We start from the raw sequence: 13,419 nt of genomic DNA on the forward strand, positions 1-13,419 counted from the left end.
CTAGAGTGGCAGACTCTTCCACAGGTGCTGCAGATAAAATTGGTTGACAGGGCTGTTACGCAGTTGGCTCTCTCCTTGCGCTTGTCTTTTTTCCTGCCAACTGCTAAGTCTCTTCGACTCGCCACACTTCAGCCCCACCTTTATGGATGCCCGCCAGCTCTGGCAATCGCTGGCAACTGATTCCCACGACTTGTGATCAATGTTACAGGACTTCATGTCGCATTTGCAGACATCTTTAAAGTGGAGACAAGGACAGCCGGTGGGTCTGATACCAGTGACGAGCTCGCTGTACAATGTGTCCTTGGGGATCCTGCCCTCTTCCATGCGACTCACACGGCCAAGCCATCTCAAGCGCCGCTGGCTTAGTAGGGTGTATATGCTGGGGATGTTGGCCGCCTCGAGGACTTCAGTGTTGGAGATTCAGTCCTGCCACCTGATGCCAAGGATTCTCCGGAGGCAGCGAAGATGGAATGAATTGCGACGTCGCTCTTGGCTGACGCACGTTGTCCAGGCCTCGCTGCCGTAGAGCAAGGTACTGAGGACACAGGCTTGATACACTTGGACTTTTGTGTTCTGTGTCAGTGCGCCATTTTCCCACACTCTCTTGGCCGTCTGGACATAGCAGTGGAAGCCTTTCCCATGCGCTTGTTGATTTCTGCATCGAGACAGGTTATTGGTGATAGTTGAGCCTAGGTAGGTGAACTCTTGAACCACTTCCAGAGTGTGGTCGCCGATATTTATGGATGGGGCATTTCTGACGTCCTGTCCCATGATGTTCGTTTTCTTGAGGCTGATGGTTAGGCCAAATTCAGTGTAGGCAGCCGCAAACCTGTCGATGAGTCTCTGCAGACACTCTTCAGTGTGAGATGTTAATGCAGCATCGTCAGCAAAGAGGAGTTCCCTTTCTTAAGTAAGGAGAGCAAAACTGTACACAATACTCTAGATGGTCTCACCGATGTCATGTACAACCGTCGCAAAACATCTCTACTTTTATATTCCATTCCCCTTGCAATAAATGACAACATTGCACTTTTTGTGTTTCGTAAACTAGGACACCTCTGCATCTCAAAGTACTACAACCTCTCTCCATTTAAATAATATATTGCTTTTACATTCTTCTGGCCAAAGTGGACAAGTTCACACTTTCCCACATTATACTCCATCTGCCTAATCTTTGCCTACTCACTTAACCTATCTATATCCCTTGGTAGACTCCTTATGTCTTCTTCATAACTTACTCTCCTGCCTATCTTTCTGTCATCAGCAAATTTAGCAACCATACATTCTGTCCCTTCATCCGAGTCATTAATATAGATTGTAAATAGTTGAGGCCTCAGCACTGATCCCTTTGGCATTCTACTAGTTACAACTTGCCAACCTGAAAATGACCCATTTATGCCTACTCTCTGTTTCCTGTTAGCTGACCAATCCTTTATCTATGCAAATATGTTACCCCCTATGCCATGGCCTCTTATTTTGTTTAGTAACATTTGATGCGGAACCTTGTCAAATGCCTTCTGGAAATCCAAGTACACCACATCCACATGTTCCCCTTTATCCATGTTGCTTGTTACTTCCTCAAAGAACTCTAATAAATTAGTCAAACATGATTTATCTTTCACAAAACTATGTTGACTCTGCTTGATTGCACTGAGATTTTTAAAATGACCTGCCATAACCTCCTTAATAATAGATTGAACCAGACTTTTCACAACCTCTGTCCTTCTTGACTCTGATCTATGCTTTCAAGCCAATATTCTCTCATCACAAAGACTGCTTACTCCACCTTTATTTCATTGCTTGCCTCTGTGCATCTGCTGCTGAAACCTTCATCCATGCCTTTTTGTGCCAGCTGTGACTCATTTGGTAGCACTCTCACCTCTGAGTCAGAAGGTTCTGGGTTCAAGTCCCACTCCAGAACTTGAGCACAAAATTCAAGGCTGATCCTTGGTACTGCGTTCCAGTGCAGTACTGAGGGAGTGCCGCACTGTTGGAGGTGCCGTCTTTCAGCCAAGAGGTTAAACCAGAGTTCCGAAGAAGGGTCACTGACCCAAACCGTTAACTCTGCTTCTCTTTCCACCTGCTGAGTGGTTCCAGCATTTCTTGTTTTTATTTCAGATTTCCAGCATCCACAGTATTTTGCTTTTATTTAGGTTAAACCAAAAAGCCCTGCCTACTCTCTCAGATGGATATAAAAGATTCCATGGCACTATTTTGAAGAACAGGGAAATTATCCCCAATGTCCCAGTCAATATTTATCCCTCAATCAGCATCACAAAAACAGATTATCAGTGGATATTACATTGCTGTTTGTTGGAGCTTGTTGTGCGCAAATTGGCCTCCGGGTTCACAACACTTCAAAAATACTTCATTGGCTGCAAAGTGCTTTGAGACATCTGGTGGTTGTGAGAGACACTTTAGAAATGCAAGCCTTTCTTTTTTTTGATCTCCAGACTTGACTATTCCAATGCTTTCCTGTCCACCCCACGCAATAGCTCCTTCTTTGGCATAGTGTGGCTCTTAGTCTGATTCTGCTTCTGTGAAATGTCTTGGGATGTTTTCCGTGTTAAAAGGTGCTACATATATGCAAGTTGTTGTTAGTTTTGGTGCATAAAAACCCTATTAACTTATTTGAATGTCCTTAAGTTTAAGCAGATTCAAATCAGCCCACCCTGAAAAGGGAGGTGATTTGATTAAAATAAAATTTAATTAAAATACATTTGAAAAAGCTTAAATGCACTAGATGTGAATTTAAAAAAGGCCAAAAACTAGGATTACACGTCCTTAAAAACACAAAGTTACAGGGCCCCAACTGTAAAAGTCAAAGAATTCTGACACTAATAACAGAGAACTTTCCAAAAGTTTGGGAATGGTGGGAAGGGGGTAGTGGCAGGATGGAAATATGAAATGTGCAATTGCAAAGCTTTCTAAGCATTATACAAGGAGGGTGTAGTAAGTCATATGTGTCACCTCCCACCATGATGTCATGATTCACATTTTTCAAAGAATGTTTATCATACGGTTTTTCCAGAAGTAATCCAGTTTGGTCAAGGTGTGAAGGATAGCAGAAAGAACAATATACATTTTATACTGTATAAGAAGTCAAAAATCTATTAATACTGAAAGTGTTATTCCTAATCTTTACAGCTCTATTTGATCAGCATAAGATTTAAACAGTTACATTACTTATATTTGTATGTGTGCAAAACATATTAATTTGCAGGAATTTGCAGGAAAGAATGCCAATGAAATACTGGGAGAGAGATTTTTTTCTAAGTGTAGACTGCAGGACACTAAAGGGAGTCCTGTTTCCAGAAATGTCCTTAATATGTTAAATTCTTTGTAATAATGTGAAACAGTGCCATGACAGTCATTGTAGCATAAACATTTTGAAAAAGTAATGTTGGAAGCCAAACAGATCACTGCATAGATTTTTGAAATGCATGCACACAAAAACACTTTGCTTAATAAGTTAAATAGAGATTTGAGCCATACCTTCTATGTGTTCCCTTATGAAGGGATCATCCATGATGTTACTGTGATTGGTTTTCAGAATCTTCTCAAATTCAGTGATGTCATTATTTTGATAGGCACTAAGAAAACAGCATGCTTTAATTTCAGTTTCCCCTCTTCAGAACTTTGTTTTTCTACTAGAAGCAGATCCTTTACCCTGCCAGTCTGCAGTACAGCTATTAATACAGTGTATCCCATTTACCATGTTTGCAGCTTGCCTAGATAATTAACTGAACAAGACCATTTTCCCAAATCAAATGCATTAAGAGTAATCCATATTTTGTTTGTTATATAAATTAATTATGGCTGCAGTAAATATAAATTAGTCAGACTTTAAGGGTATCGTGCATCACTGCTCTATTTTCCTGATAAGAGATGTTGTAAATACTAGAATTTTAGCTCTTAAACAGTGCCTGAACCCAGTATTCATTCACATAAATCATTGATTAAAGAACTGATGAGTAGCTATGTTAATACAATTTTAAGGATTCAGAATAGCAGTCATTAGGCAGTGGTTATAATGGACTTTAATTAAGACAAGTCAAATCAGGTCACAAGGATCAGGCCACTACAAGTGGTTCACATTGCAAATCAACACACGCCATCGAAAACAGCAAATTTATCTTCAACTTCTAAATGACTATAATTAAACTGTTCTCCAGTGTTCATTAACAGGACTACTTAAATAACTTCATCAAACTGAAGGCAAGTACTCTCAAATTTATTTTTTGATAAATATCCAGATCTCAATCATGACTTTAAGCTCATTTAATCATATCTGCTTTTAGTTTTATTTAAAAGTCAGCCATAGTTCACTAAACTGAAACAGATGTAACTATATACTATTCAAAATGCCAGATTTTCTGAATTATAGTTTTAAGTAAAATTATAAAGTTTGCATTTTCTACTAAATATTCTGGCTTTTTTTTTTGCCAGAATCAATTTTTATACTGGAATCTTTATCGTCAAGTGCAAGTTAAATTTAAATTCCTATTTGAGGCCAAGCAGGTTACAACACATTTTCTTCACCTAGAACTCTAACTGCAGGCATGCAATTACACATTCTGGTATGCAAGATTTACTATCCTGTTTTTCATTTAATCAATAAATGATCATTTTCACAAAGCTTATGCAACATTCTATAGAAGATCCAGTTGATTAGAATTGTATCATTTTTAACTTGTTAGAGATTGGGCAGACTAAATGTTTTATCAGCTGCCAGTTACTAAGGAATGTCAAATGCTTTCTGAACAGCCTTCAGAACGTAATCGTCAAACCTCAACGCTATTCAAAAAGATTGCACGACAGAGCGATTCAGTAAAACACTGTCAGATATTCAAGTATTAGTGTATTATATCAATACAGGCCAATATATTAAACCTATGTCTCTTTGGCCTCAAACCACTAAAAGTCAATTTAGGAATGCTGTCAGGAAGTTTATCTTCGGGCAGAGAGTGGGCTTTTGGGTATGATAGGAGGCAAAAGCCCTGTAACCAATTAAGAAACAAATGGATGCAATGATTCGGAGAAAGGAACTAGGTCTTTCTAAATAGATGAGCCAAGATCAGCCAAATAGCCTTCCTTAATTATATCTACCTTGTGATTAGATGCTTCTTCAAGACATTTTCTCAGGCACTAGTTTATTCTTAATGTATTATTCAAGCTGGATAGGTTTTGCTTAATTGCAGCAATTTCATTTTCCTCCAACTCTTCCAAATGAAGTCTTCAACTGCAGACTTGGACAGCAACAATTTCCTCCAACTTAGTGCTTCCAACACAACAACAATGAAAGCACTAACTTACTAATCATTAGCTTTCTCTCAAATTAGGAGAAAAAGGAGCACATTCTAAACTATAAATCAGGCCTCGTATCTAAAATTATTCAATCTTGTTGTGGTTTGTAATTTACACACAGCACACAGGAAATAGAATATTATTTTCACACACTTCTCAACAGAGTGACTTACCTTACTAAATTTGTCATTGCAAGAATTTCTGGATCATTCTTGTAAGGTTTGGCCTAAACAGAATAGAATTAGTAAGGATTGTAATAAAATGCTGCAACAAAATTGAAGATAATTAAAATTTAATTTGTAACTTTACCTCCTGAGAGTCAAAAGGATTAATTCCTGACTTCATCAACATGTTAGCCAATACCAAATACTTCAGGCAAGTGGTACGTCTCGGGCTTCCTGATTCATCATAATTCTTGAATGCCTCAAAGAAATCAGTATGTGCCTTTTCAAACTCTCCTTCTCTTAAATGCATCTTACCTCCACATTCTGCAAAATATTAGAGACAGTTTTAATGCCAACAGATGAAAATGGGTTGCATTAATTCAGGTCCTACAGGTAAAAATCAATATGTAACTGAATGGTCTCTCACAGCAATTGCTCTGAAAATATGTGTGCTCTTGACATATTGCTCACTTTATTTGGATTTATGTAGGCTACATAAGTTCAAAGTTTTCAAGTAAAACACATCTTTTTTTTTTAAAAAGAGACTGATTCCCGGTTGGAATTTTGTTTTTAGGATCTGAAGATTAGATTTTCACAGCTCATCAGCATCTACCCAGTCAATGCCTCAGTTGTCACCTACTGCATGTTGTGCTTTGTTACAGTGACACTGAAATTCACACATGTTGTGATAACAAATCCCAACAATTCACATCAAATAAAATAAGCGCTGACACACAATCAGACACTGGAAAATCTCCAATTTGCCAATGAAGTTAAAAACTGAAATTAATAGGCCAATAGTGCAGCAAAATGAGATTCCAGTAAGAAGGAATATAATTAACTCTTGCACAACCAATGTCACTAGTTTTAGAGTGCATTGGTAGAAACCTTCGGAGCAGACTGCATGCACTCTTGGGTGGGGAATGGCAGTCTATTTATAAGAAGGCTGCATTTGCTGACAATACAACTACTAGGTGGCACACTACTTGCATGTGCACAAATGCAGCCTCATGCACTGAAATGTCACTGACTGCGTCGTTTTAGGCAGCTGCCAGGATTAAAGATGGCACTGCTCAATTTATCACAAAAAAGTAAATTCAATCGCTGCGACCTCCCCTCCACCCCCAACAATATCCCGCATCTCTTCCCCGACGCAGCCTCCCGCGCCCGTCTGCTCACTTGTGGCTGTGCTGCTGCCTTCCCTTAGCCGCACGCTCCCTGCTTCAACCCTCCCACCCCACCTGTCGACAATTTCAACCCCATCAGCGGCTCACTCCTCTCACTGCTTCAAACCCCAACCACGTCGTCCACACGCTCCGCTCACTGCTTCAAACCCCGACTCTGTCGTCCACTTGCTCCCTCTCACCGCTTCAAATCCCCCACCAACTCCCTCGTAGGCCACTCACTCCAGGCCTCGCCGCTTAATCCCTCCCCCCACCCCCACCCCATAAAGGGGGGGGGGGGGGGAAAAAAAGAGAGAGAGACAGAGAGGCAATATAGGGATAGGCAGGGGAGGGGGAAGGAGACTGCGAGCGAGAGACTGGGGGAGAGAGGAGGAAGTGGGAGAGAAGTGGGAGGGAGCGGGGGTGGGGGGGAATGAAGCAGCAAGGCCTGGAGCGAGTGGTTGATGATGGGGGGGGAGTGGGTGGTTTGAAGCGGTGAGAGGCTGATGGGGATAAAACGGCGAGCGGTAACAAGTGGATGGCGGAGTTGGGGTTTGAAGCGGTGAGCGAAGTGAGAAGCTAATGGGGATGAAGCAGCGAAGGGCAATGATGATGTTTTGACGTTTTCGTGTGCAGGTGCAAATTAGTCCTGGCAAGAACATAGGCTGTGCATGTGCAGCACCTTACTGACAGCAAGAAACTATTCTGTGCACGTGCGCAGCTGAGAGTGCTCTGACGACGTTGGGCGTGGGATGCGTTGTCAGGAGTCACTTTGTTATAACAAAATTAAAGACTAGTTATACTCCAGTCACCAGTCCAGAATGTTTTTTTCTGACCTAAAGTTAAAAATTTCAACATGCCTGGCAATGTGCAAATTACCTTTATCAAACAATGAATCCACTCTGATTGACCTCAGAACCTATGGAGGCCACTTGCCCACAGTCAATATGTGAGCACTGGCCTTAAAAGGGACCAGCCTGCCTAAGAGTTAAGCATCACAACCATGTTTTAGACTGCGTGTGATTATCATGCAAGATCATTAAAAAAAATATAGAAAACTTTTGAAAGTACCCATCTCATTGCGGAGAAAGCACAAAAAGATTACAACCGAACAATCTCTTTAAAAAAAAAGTACATATTCATTCATGCTCAGTATTTGGAAATCTGAAAATTTGCCTCAGCATTTCAATTTTAAGTGACCTCAGGCTTCTGCTTACCTACAGAAATTAGGCTCGCTGCCTTTAAAAAATAATAAGCAAATTTAGCAGCAGCACAGTACAAGCCACCTCATAATGTACAACTGTCCGTCATTATAAAACAACATATTATCTGGCTTAGCCTGAACAACACGACAGGAGATTTGCTGGTATATTAAATCTGGTTAAAAACTGAAATATATCCCAAAGATCTAGTAGTGTTATTAGTTTAAATGCTTTACTTATATTTCTCATATGTACATCTTGTACAGCATTTCACAAAACAGCAAAAGAAAACAAAGCCCATGTGTATATGTCCTGGAAATCACAGTTTAACATGTACTCAACATCCAAACAAAACAACAATGGTTAATTCCAATAACTTTGTTATTTCGATTCTCACCTCTGATGACTCCCATGATAAGTGGATGAGGGATGGCAGATTTGATGTGTAAAGACTGCTCATATAATGCTTTTAATTTCTTGTTGTTCTTTTGTGCAGTATACATCTGGATCTCTAGAGCATAAATTTCTAATAATTGTGTTCCTTTCTTCAAATCGTCCTCACCATCATCAGTCTATAAAATAACAAAAACAATCTTGGAAAATGTACAGTAAATTTACTGCGTAGAATTAATCAAATACAAAAGATTTAACCAATTATACAAAATAGGGCAACAATCCCACAATAGAACGAGCGTTTGCTAATAATGTGCATCATGCTCATTTTTATTTGTTAATTATTAGAAGATCTCCCTGGCATTACTCTCTGATATGCTGCTTATAGGAGAGGTCTATTGTATTGATAAGTGGAAGGTAAATATAAGATTAATTACAGCTTTGAAGGGTAAAATATGCAATTATGACAAAAAAGGGAATGTAGAAGAGAACCACAGAGTAATAGTATTTTGGTTCATTTGGGGGTAAAATGAAAATTTATTAAAAGATAATAAGTCAATGAATGCAGCGAGGTACATAGATGCTTTGGTAGCAAGTGTGCAGAAGTATACGGGTGAAGGGAGAGGAGTGTCTTGGTGTTAATGGTGTTTGGAAGGTAGACTAGAGATGTGGGAGGAATGGAGAAGTGTTGGGATGTGGAGGTATGGGGCCCAGGGTCCTTGGACATGCAGTGTTGGGAACTTATTTCCAGAAAATTTGAGTACAGATTCATAAAGCCATTGAAAAAAAGGATAAAAACATAGAGTTTTATAAATTGGGACAATAACAATTACAGAAAAGTAATCATGAATTTTTACCAATAACATACTGTAGTGCTGTGTGTAGTTTTGGGCATCCCATTATAGAATGGCAATTAAATCCATAAAGACTGTACAACATAGGTTCAATAGAATGATATCAGAGTGGAAATCTATAATTATCAGAAGAAACCTGGGACTATTTTGACTGGACCAGAGGAAGGTAACATTTAATTGAAGGTGTCGTGAAATTAGGGTTTTGATAAGTTAGATATAGAAATACTATTTCTGCTGAGTGGGGAGTGAGTGCCGAAGAGGTCATCAATTTAAAACTGTCATGCAGAATGGCTGGGAGATTTTTGTTTTTAAACATGGCAAGCTATTGCAGCATTGACTGCATTGTTACAGAGACTGATTCAGACATAAACCAATGTTTTAAAATAAAATTGGATAAATAATTGAAGCAGAGGAAGATACAGGGCCATTGGGGAGAGAGTAATGGAGTGGGATTAATTTTGGATTGTTGTTGCAAAGGGTGGCATAAACACAAGATGGTGATGAGGCTTCTGTTCTGCGAACTTTTACACTAAAAAGGAAACAGTGGACAAGAATAAATCAGTTTGATGTTATGGCAGTCTAAATACAACAGTGCTTTGCCTATTGCTAAAATGCTGCAAATTTACTGATGAAATATATTACAACTAACACAAAATTGAAAATGTTATACACCTTACAGACAGTGCAAGATGCAAGAAATCACAAATACATTTCTAATACTATTTGCATGCCATGTTACAAAATCTGGTTCAAGGTACAATTATGTTTTCAAAGTGATGAGTTGTCTACTTTGATTCTCAAACCCCAAAAGATCAGACTCTGAGGCAAGCCCCACTCCAAAGACCTGAGTACATTTTAATCCAGGCTGGCATTACTGTGCCATCCTTCAGATAAGACATTAAAATGAGGCTCTGGCTGTCCTCTCAGGCGAATGTAAAAGATCCGAAAGAACTATTCAAAGAACAGAAGTGGAGTTTTCCCAGTGTTCCTGCTAGCATTTACCCCTCAACCAAATCCTAAAACCAATGATCTGACTATCTATTTCACTTATGTTTGTGGGAGCTTGCTGTGTGTAAATTGGCTGATGTGTATATATGAACATAAGAAATTAGGAGCAGGAGAAGGCCACTTGGCCCGAGTCTGCTCCGCCATTCAATAAGATCATTTACCCATTTACATCCTTCCTTAAATAAGGAGACACAGTACCCCAGATGTGGGGCTGATTTTTATGAGCGGGCTGCATTTTGCAGCGGCGCACTACTCGCGCGTATGTGCCGTTGCTGAACCCCCGCGATATTTCGCGCGGGGGCTCATTTAAATAGAGGGGGCAGAGCAGCCGCCACCGATGATGTAGAGGGGGCGGCCGCTCCATCCCTGGCAACGGTGTCCGGCACCACCGTGCAGGCGCCGGCCCCATTTTTAAAGGGCTTCAAGCCCTTCATGTAAATTTAAATGTTTAAAAGGTCCCACCGCACAAATCTTTAAAATAAAATTTTATTCAAACTTTGCTCCCCTCTCCCACCCCCTCAATGAGTCCTCAATAAATAACATTACCTCTACCCCCGGAAAACCAATTTTTCAAATAATGAACTTTCCCTCAACCCCTTCCCACACACCCTTCCAGTTGTTGAAGAAAGAACTTGTTTGAAAAAACAATTGGAGTCTTTGACTAGAAAGAGACATTAGCATATCAACAGACAGTACTTCAAAGGACAAGGGGCTATTCCTTGCTCCAATTTAATCCACAATGGACTTTTGATTACCAGATGATGAAGGTGGAAAGGCGAGCATTCCAGGTTAACTGCTAAGATGGCCGAATATACAAACAGATGTGGTCAGACAAGTTTAGTCACATAACTAACTGACTTGGAGTTTTTTGAATTTGAACTTCCAACAGGGAATTTGAACTCAGAAAGCTGTTTGCTCCTGGACTGGAAAGAATTTCTCTCCTGTCTGCTCTCATCTCGCTCTCAACAGCTTCGGAAACAACTGAAGACATATGAACCCCAAGAGAGAAAAGTCTCTTACAGTGAAGAAGATTTAAGATCAATACTGGGCCCCAACGAAAAGCAAGACTACCTACAATCAAGGACCCTAGTGAGCTCGAAGCATAGTAAAAAATAAAACCTCTTCAGAGATTGCCTCAAACCTCTCCATTTTATTTTTCTTCTGCTCTTTTCTGTCCCTATTTGCATGCGTGTATCGCGTGTGCGTGCTAGCATGGGTGTGTCGTATATCTGTAGGCGTTGACTGAATTAGACTTGAAGTTTTAATAAATTTCACTTTTCTTCTTTAAACCTAAGAAAACCTGGTGTGCTCATTATAATTGGAAAGCTGTGAACAAGGATTCACCAAAGGGGGAGCTCAAAACACAGTGTGTTTAAAAATAAAACCCTGTTACAATAAGATCAAGTGAAGACAGTACAAGACCCCTAGACACCTTTCTCACCTGGTCGAAACAGAACATTAGTCATTTACTTCCCCCCCACCCAAGAGCTCTACTTTTTTTAAAAAATGGATTTGTGTGTCATTAGAAAGAATTTGAATTTAAATTATCTTGCATCATAGCTCTCAGGGTATCCCAAATACTTCACATATATTTAATTGATTTGAAGTGCAGTTACTACTGCTACACAGAAAAAAAAAACTTTTATTTCAAGCTGTTAACACTCTCTGGAAGAAGAAATATGGTACCTGAAAACTGTTAAGAAATGTGGGCAATTTGATTGGCTGGTTTTGTGTTAGTTGTTAGTCTGACGGTGATTTTAAAAAAAATTGGGAACCGGATTTCTCATTGGTACTTTTTCATTTTTTCACATTTAGTCAATTGGATATTTGATCGATAATTTAACTCGGTGTCAGTCTTGGCTCAGGGTAACAACTCTTTCCTCCATCAGGTCATGGATTCAGCTCCATTCCAAATACTTCAGCACACAGTATTTCACTGAGGTGTCAAGTCTAGATCAATGGAATGTTGCATTTTTGGAGCTGCTCTCTTTTGGATGAAATTTCAACTATACCCTGGTGAATAACAGCTAATGGCAATATTGGAAGAAAAAAAGGAGAGTTCTCCCATTGTCTAAACTAACATGCAAAATCTTCAACCAACAGCAGCAAAACAGATTATCTCATTACTGTTTTTGGGACTTTTCTGTGTGTAAACTGGCCTCCATGTTATATTGCAACAGTGACTACACTTTAAAGGTACTTAATTGGCTGTGAAGCGCTTCGGGGCATCCAGAGGTTGTAAAAAGCAATATATAAATACAAGTTATTTTTTGTTTTAATAGCTCAGTGCTTATTCAGACTACCTCTAAATTTTATGATACTTCTGAGGTGCAACATCTTTGAAACTCATAAAGCAACAGATAACATTAAAAGCAAAACTATTAATTAGGCAGATTGGTACATTTTGCATATTAAATTTGGCTACTGGGATGATATAGTTTGTTAGGTATGCGAATGATTCTTACCTGCTAATTTTTTTAAAACAGGAATTCCATGTGTCAAAGGAGTGGAAAACATTTAAGTTTAAAACCAGAAGCAGCATTCAGTTCAGAGGTGGTAAATTATATGTGACAAGCAGAAAGATAATACTAACAACTCCTTTCCTCACTTCTAGTGAAACAAGGGAATTAAAATAAATAAAAATGTTCTTATAGTGCATGAAGCGATAAATAACACATATTTTTGCCTGCATAACATCTACAACCATGTGCAGGTTCAAACCCAAGATTCTCAATTTGGCTTGTTCACAATATTGGATGTACTATGTCAAGAAAAACGATATGCCAAATAAGGAATTCATCGGTTGGAAACTTACATCAAACTTTTAATGGAAAAAATCCTGCAGTTAACTTGTAAAAAACTGGCAGCTAAGATGGCCACCGCAATTTGCATCTGAAATACCTTTTCACATTCCAAGGCCTAACCAGAGACAGGTGTCTGAGGAGCATGGACCCAGAACAATGGTTTGCTCTAAGTGAGTGAATTGCCTGAGACTGCTTCATTAGCACAGCCTTCAAGGCAATCCCAATACCTTGACTTTGAAAGAACAAACCCCTCTAAGTTTAAATATTGGCATCCTGGGGAACCAATTCTGAACTTTGAATCTCATTAGAAGGTTCCAGAGAATACACTGAGGCAGTCATGTGACCACCTGTCCATCTCTGTGAAAGCTGGGAGTTTCCTTGAACAAATGGCATCAAGCCTCACACTTTGCAGCACTCTTGTGTGCCTCCCTCTCTCTCTTCCCCCAGATAATGCCATAAGTTTGAAAACCGTCTGCGACTGTGGACCAGTCAAGCCTACAAATTGCTACAGACAGAGACCAGGG

The 13,419-nt window shown here is 39.6% G+C and overlaps 1 protein-coding gene across 3 annotated transcripts in view; it reads right to left on the minus strand.

Annotated features, from left to right (window-relative positions):
• Positions 1-13,419, minus strand: part of cops2 (COP9 signalosome subunit 2) — a 35,677-nt gene that overhangs the window by 8,879 nt on the left and 13,379 nt on the right. For all 3 annotated transcript variants that reach the window (XM_068017940.1, XM_068017938.1, XM_068017939.1), the window contains 4 exons: positions 8,234-8,408; positions 5,617-5,795; positions 5,481-5,533; positions 3,496-3,593 (listed from right to left, as the gene is read on the minus strand). In XM_068017940.1, coding sequence (XP_067874041.1) covers positions 3,496-3,593; positions 5,481-5,533; positions 5,617-5,795; positions 8,234-8,408 — 505 coding nt within the window. The remainder of the gene's footprint in view (positions 1-3,495; positions 3,594-5,480; positions 5,534-5,616; positions 5,796-8,233; positions 8,409-13,419) is intronic.

The sequence above is a fragment of the Heterodontus francisci genome, chromosome 38 (assembly GCF_036365525.1).
Source record: "Heterodontus francisci isolate sHetFra1 chromosome 38, sHetFra1.hap1, whole genome shotgun sequence".
In the NCBI taxonomy this organism is placed as follows: domain Eukaryota; kingdom Metazoa; phylum Chordata; class Chondrichthyes; order Heterodontiformes; family Heterodontidae; genus Heterodontus; species Heterodontus francisci.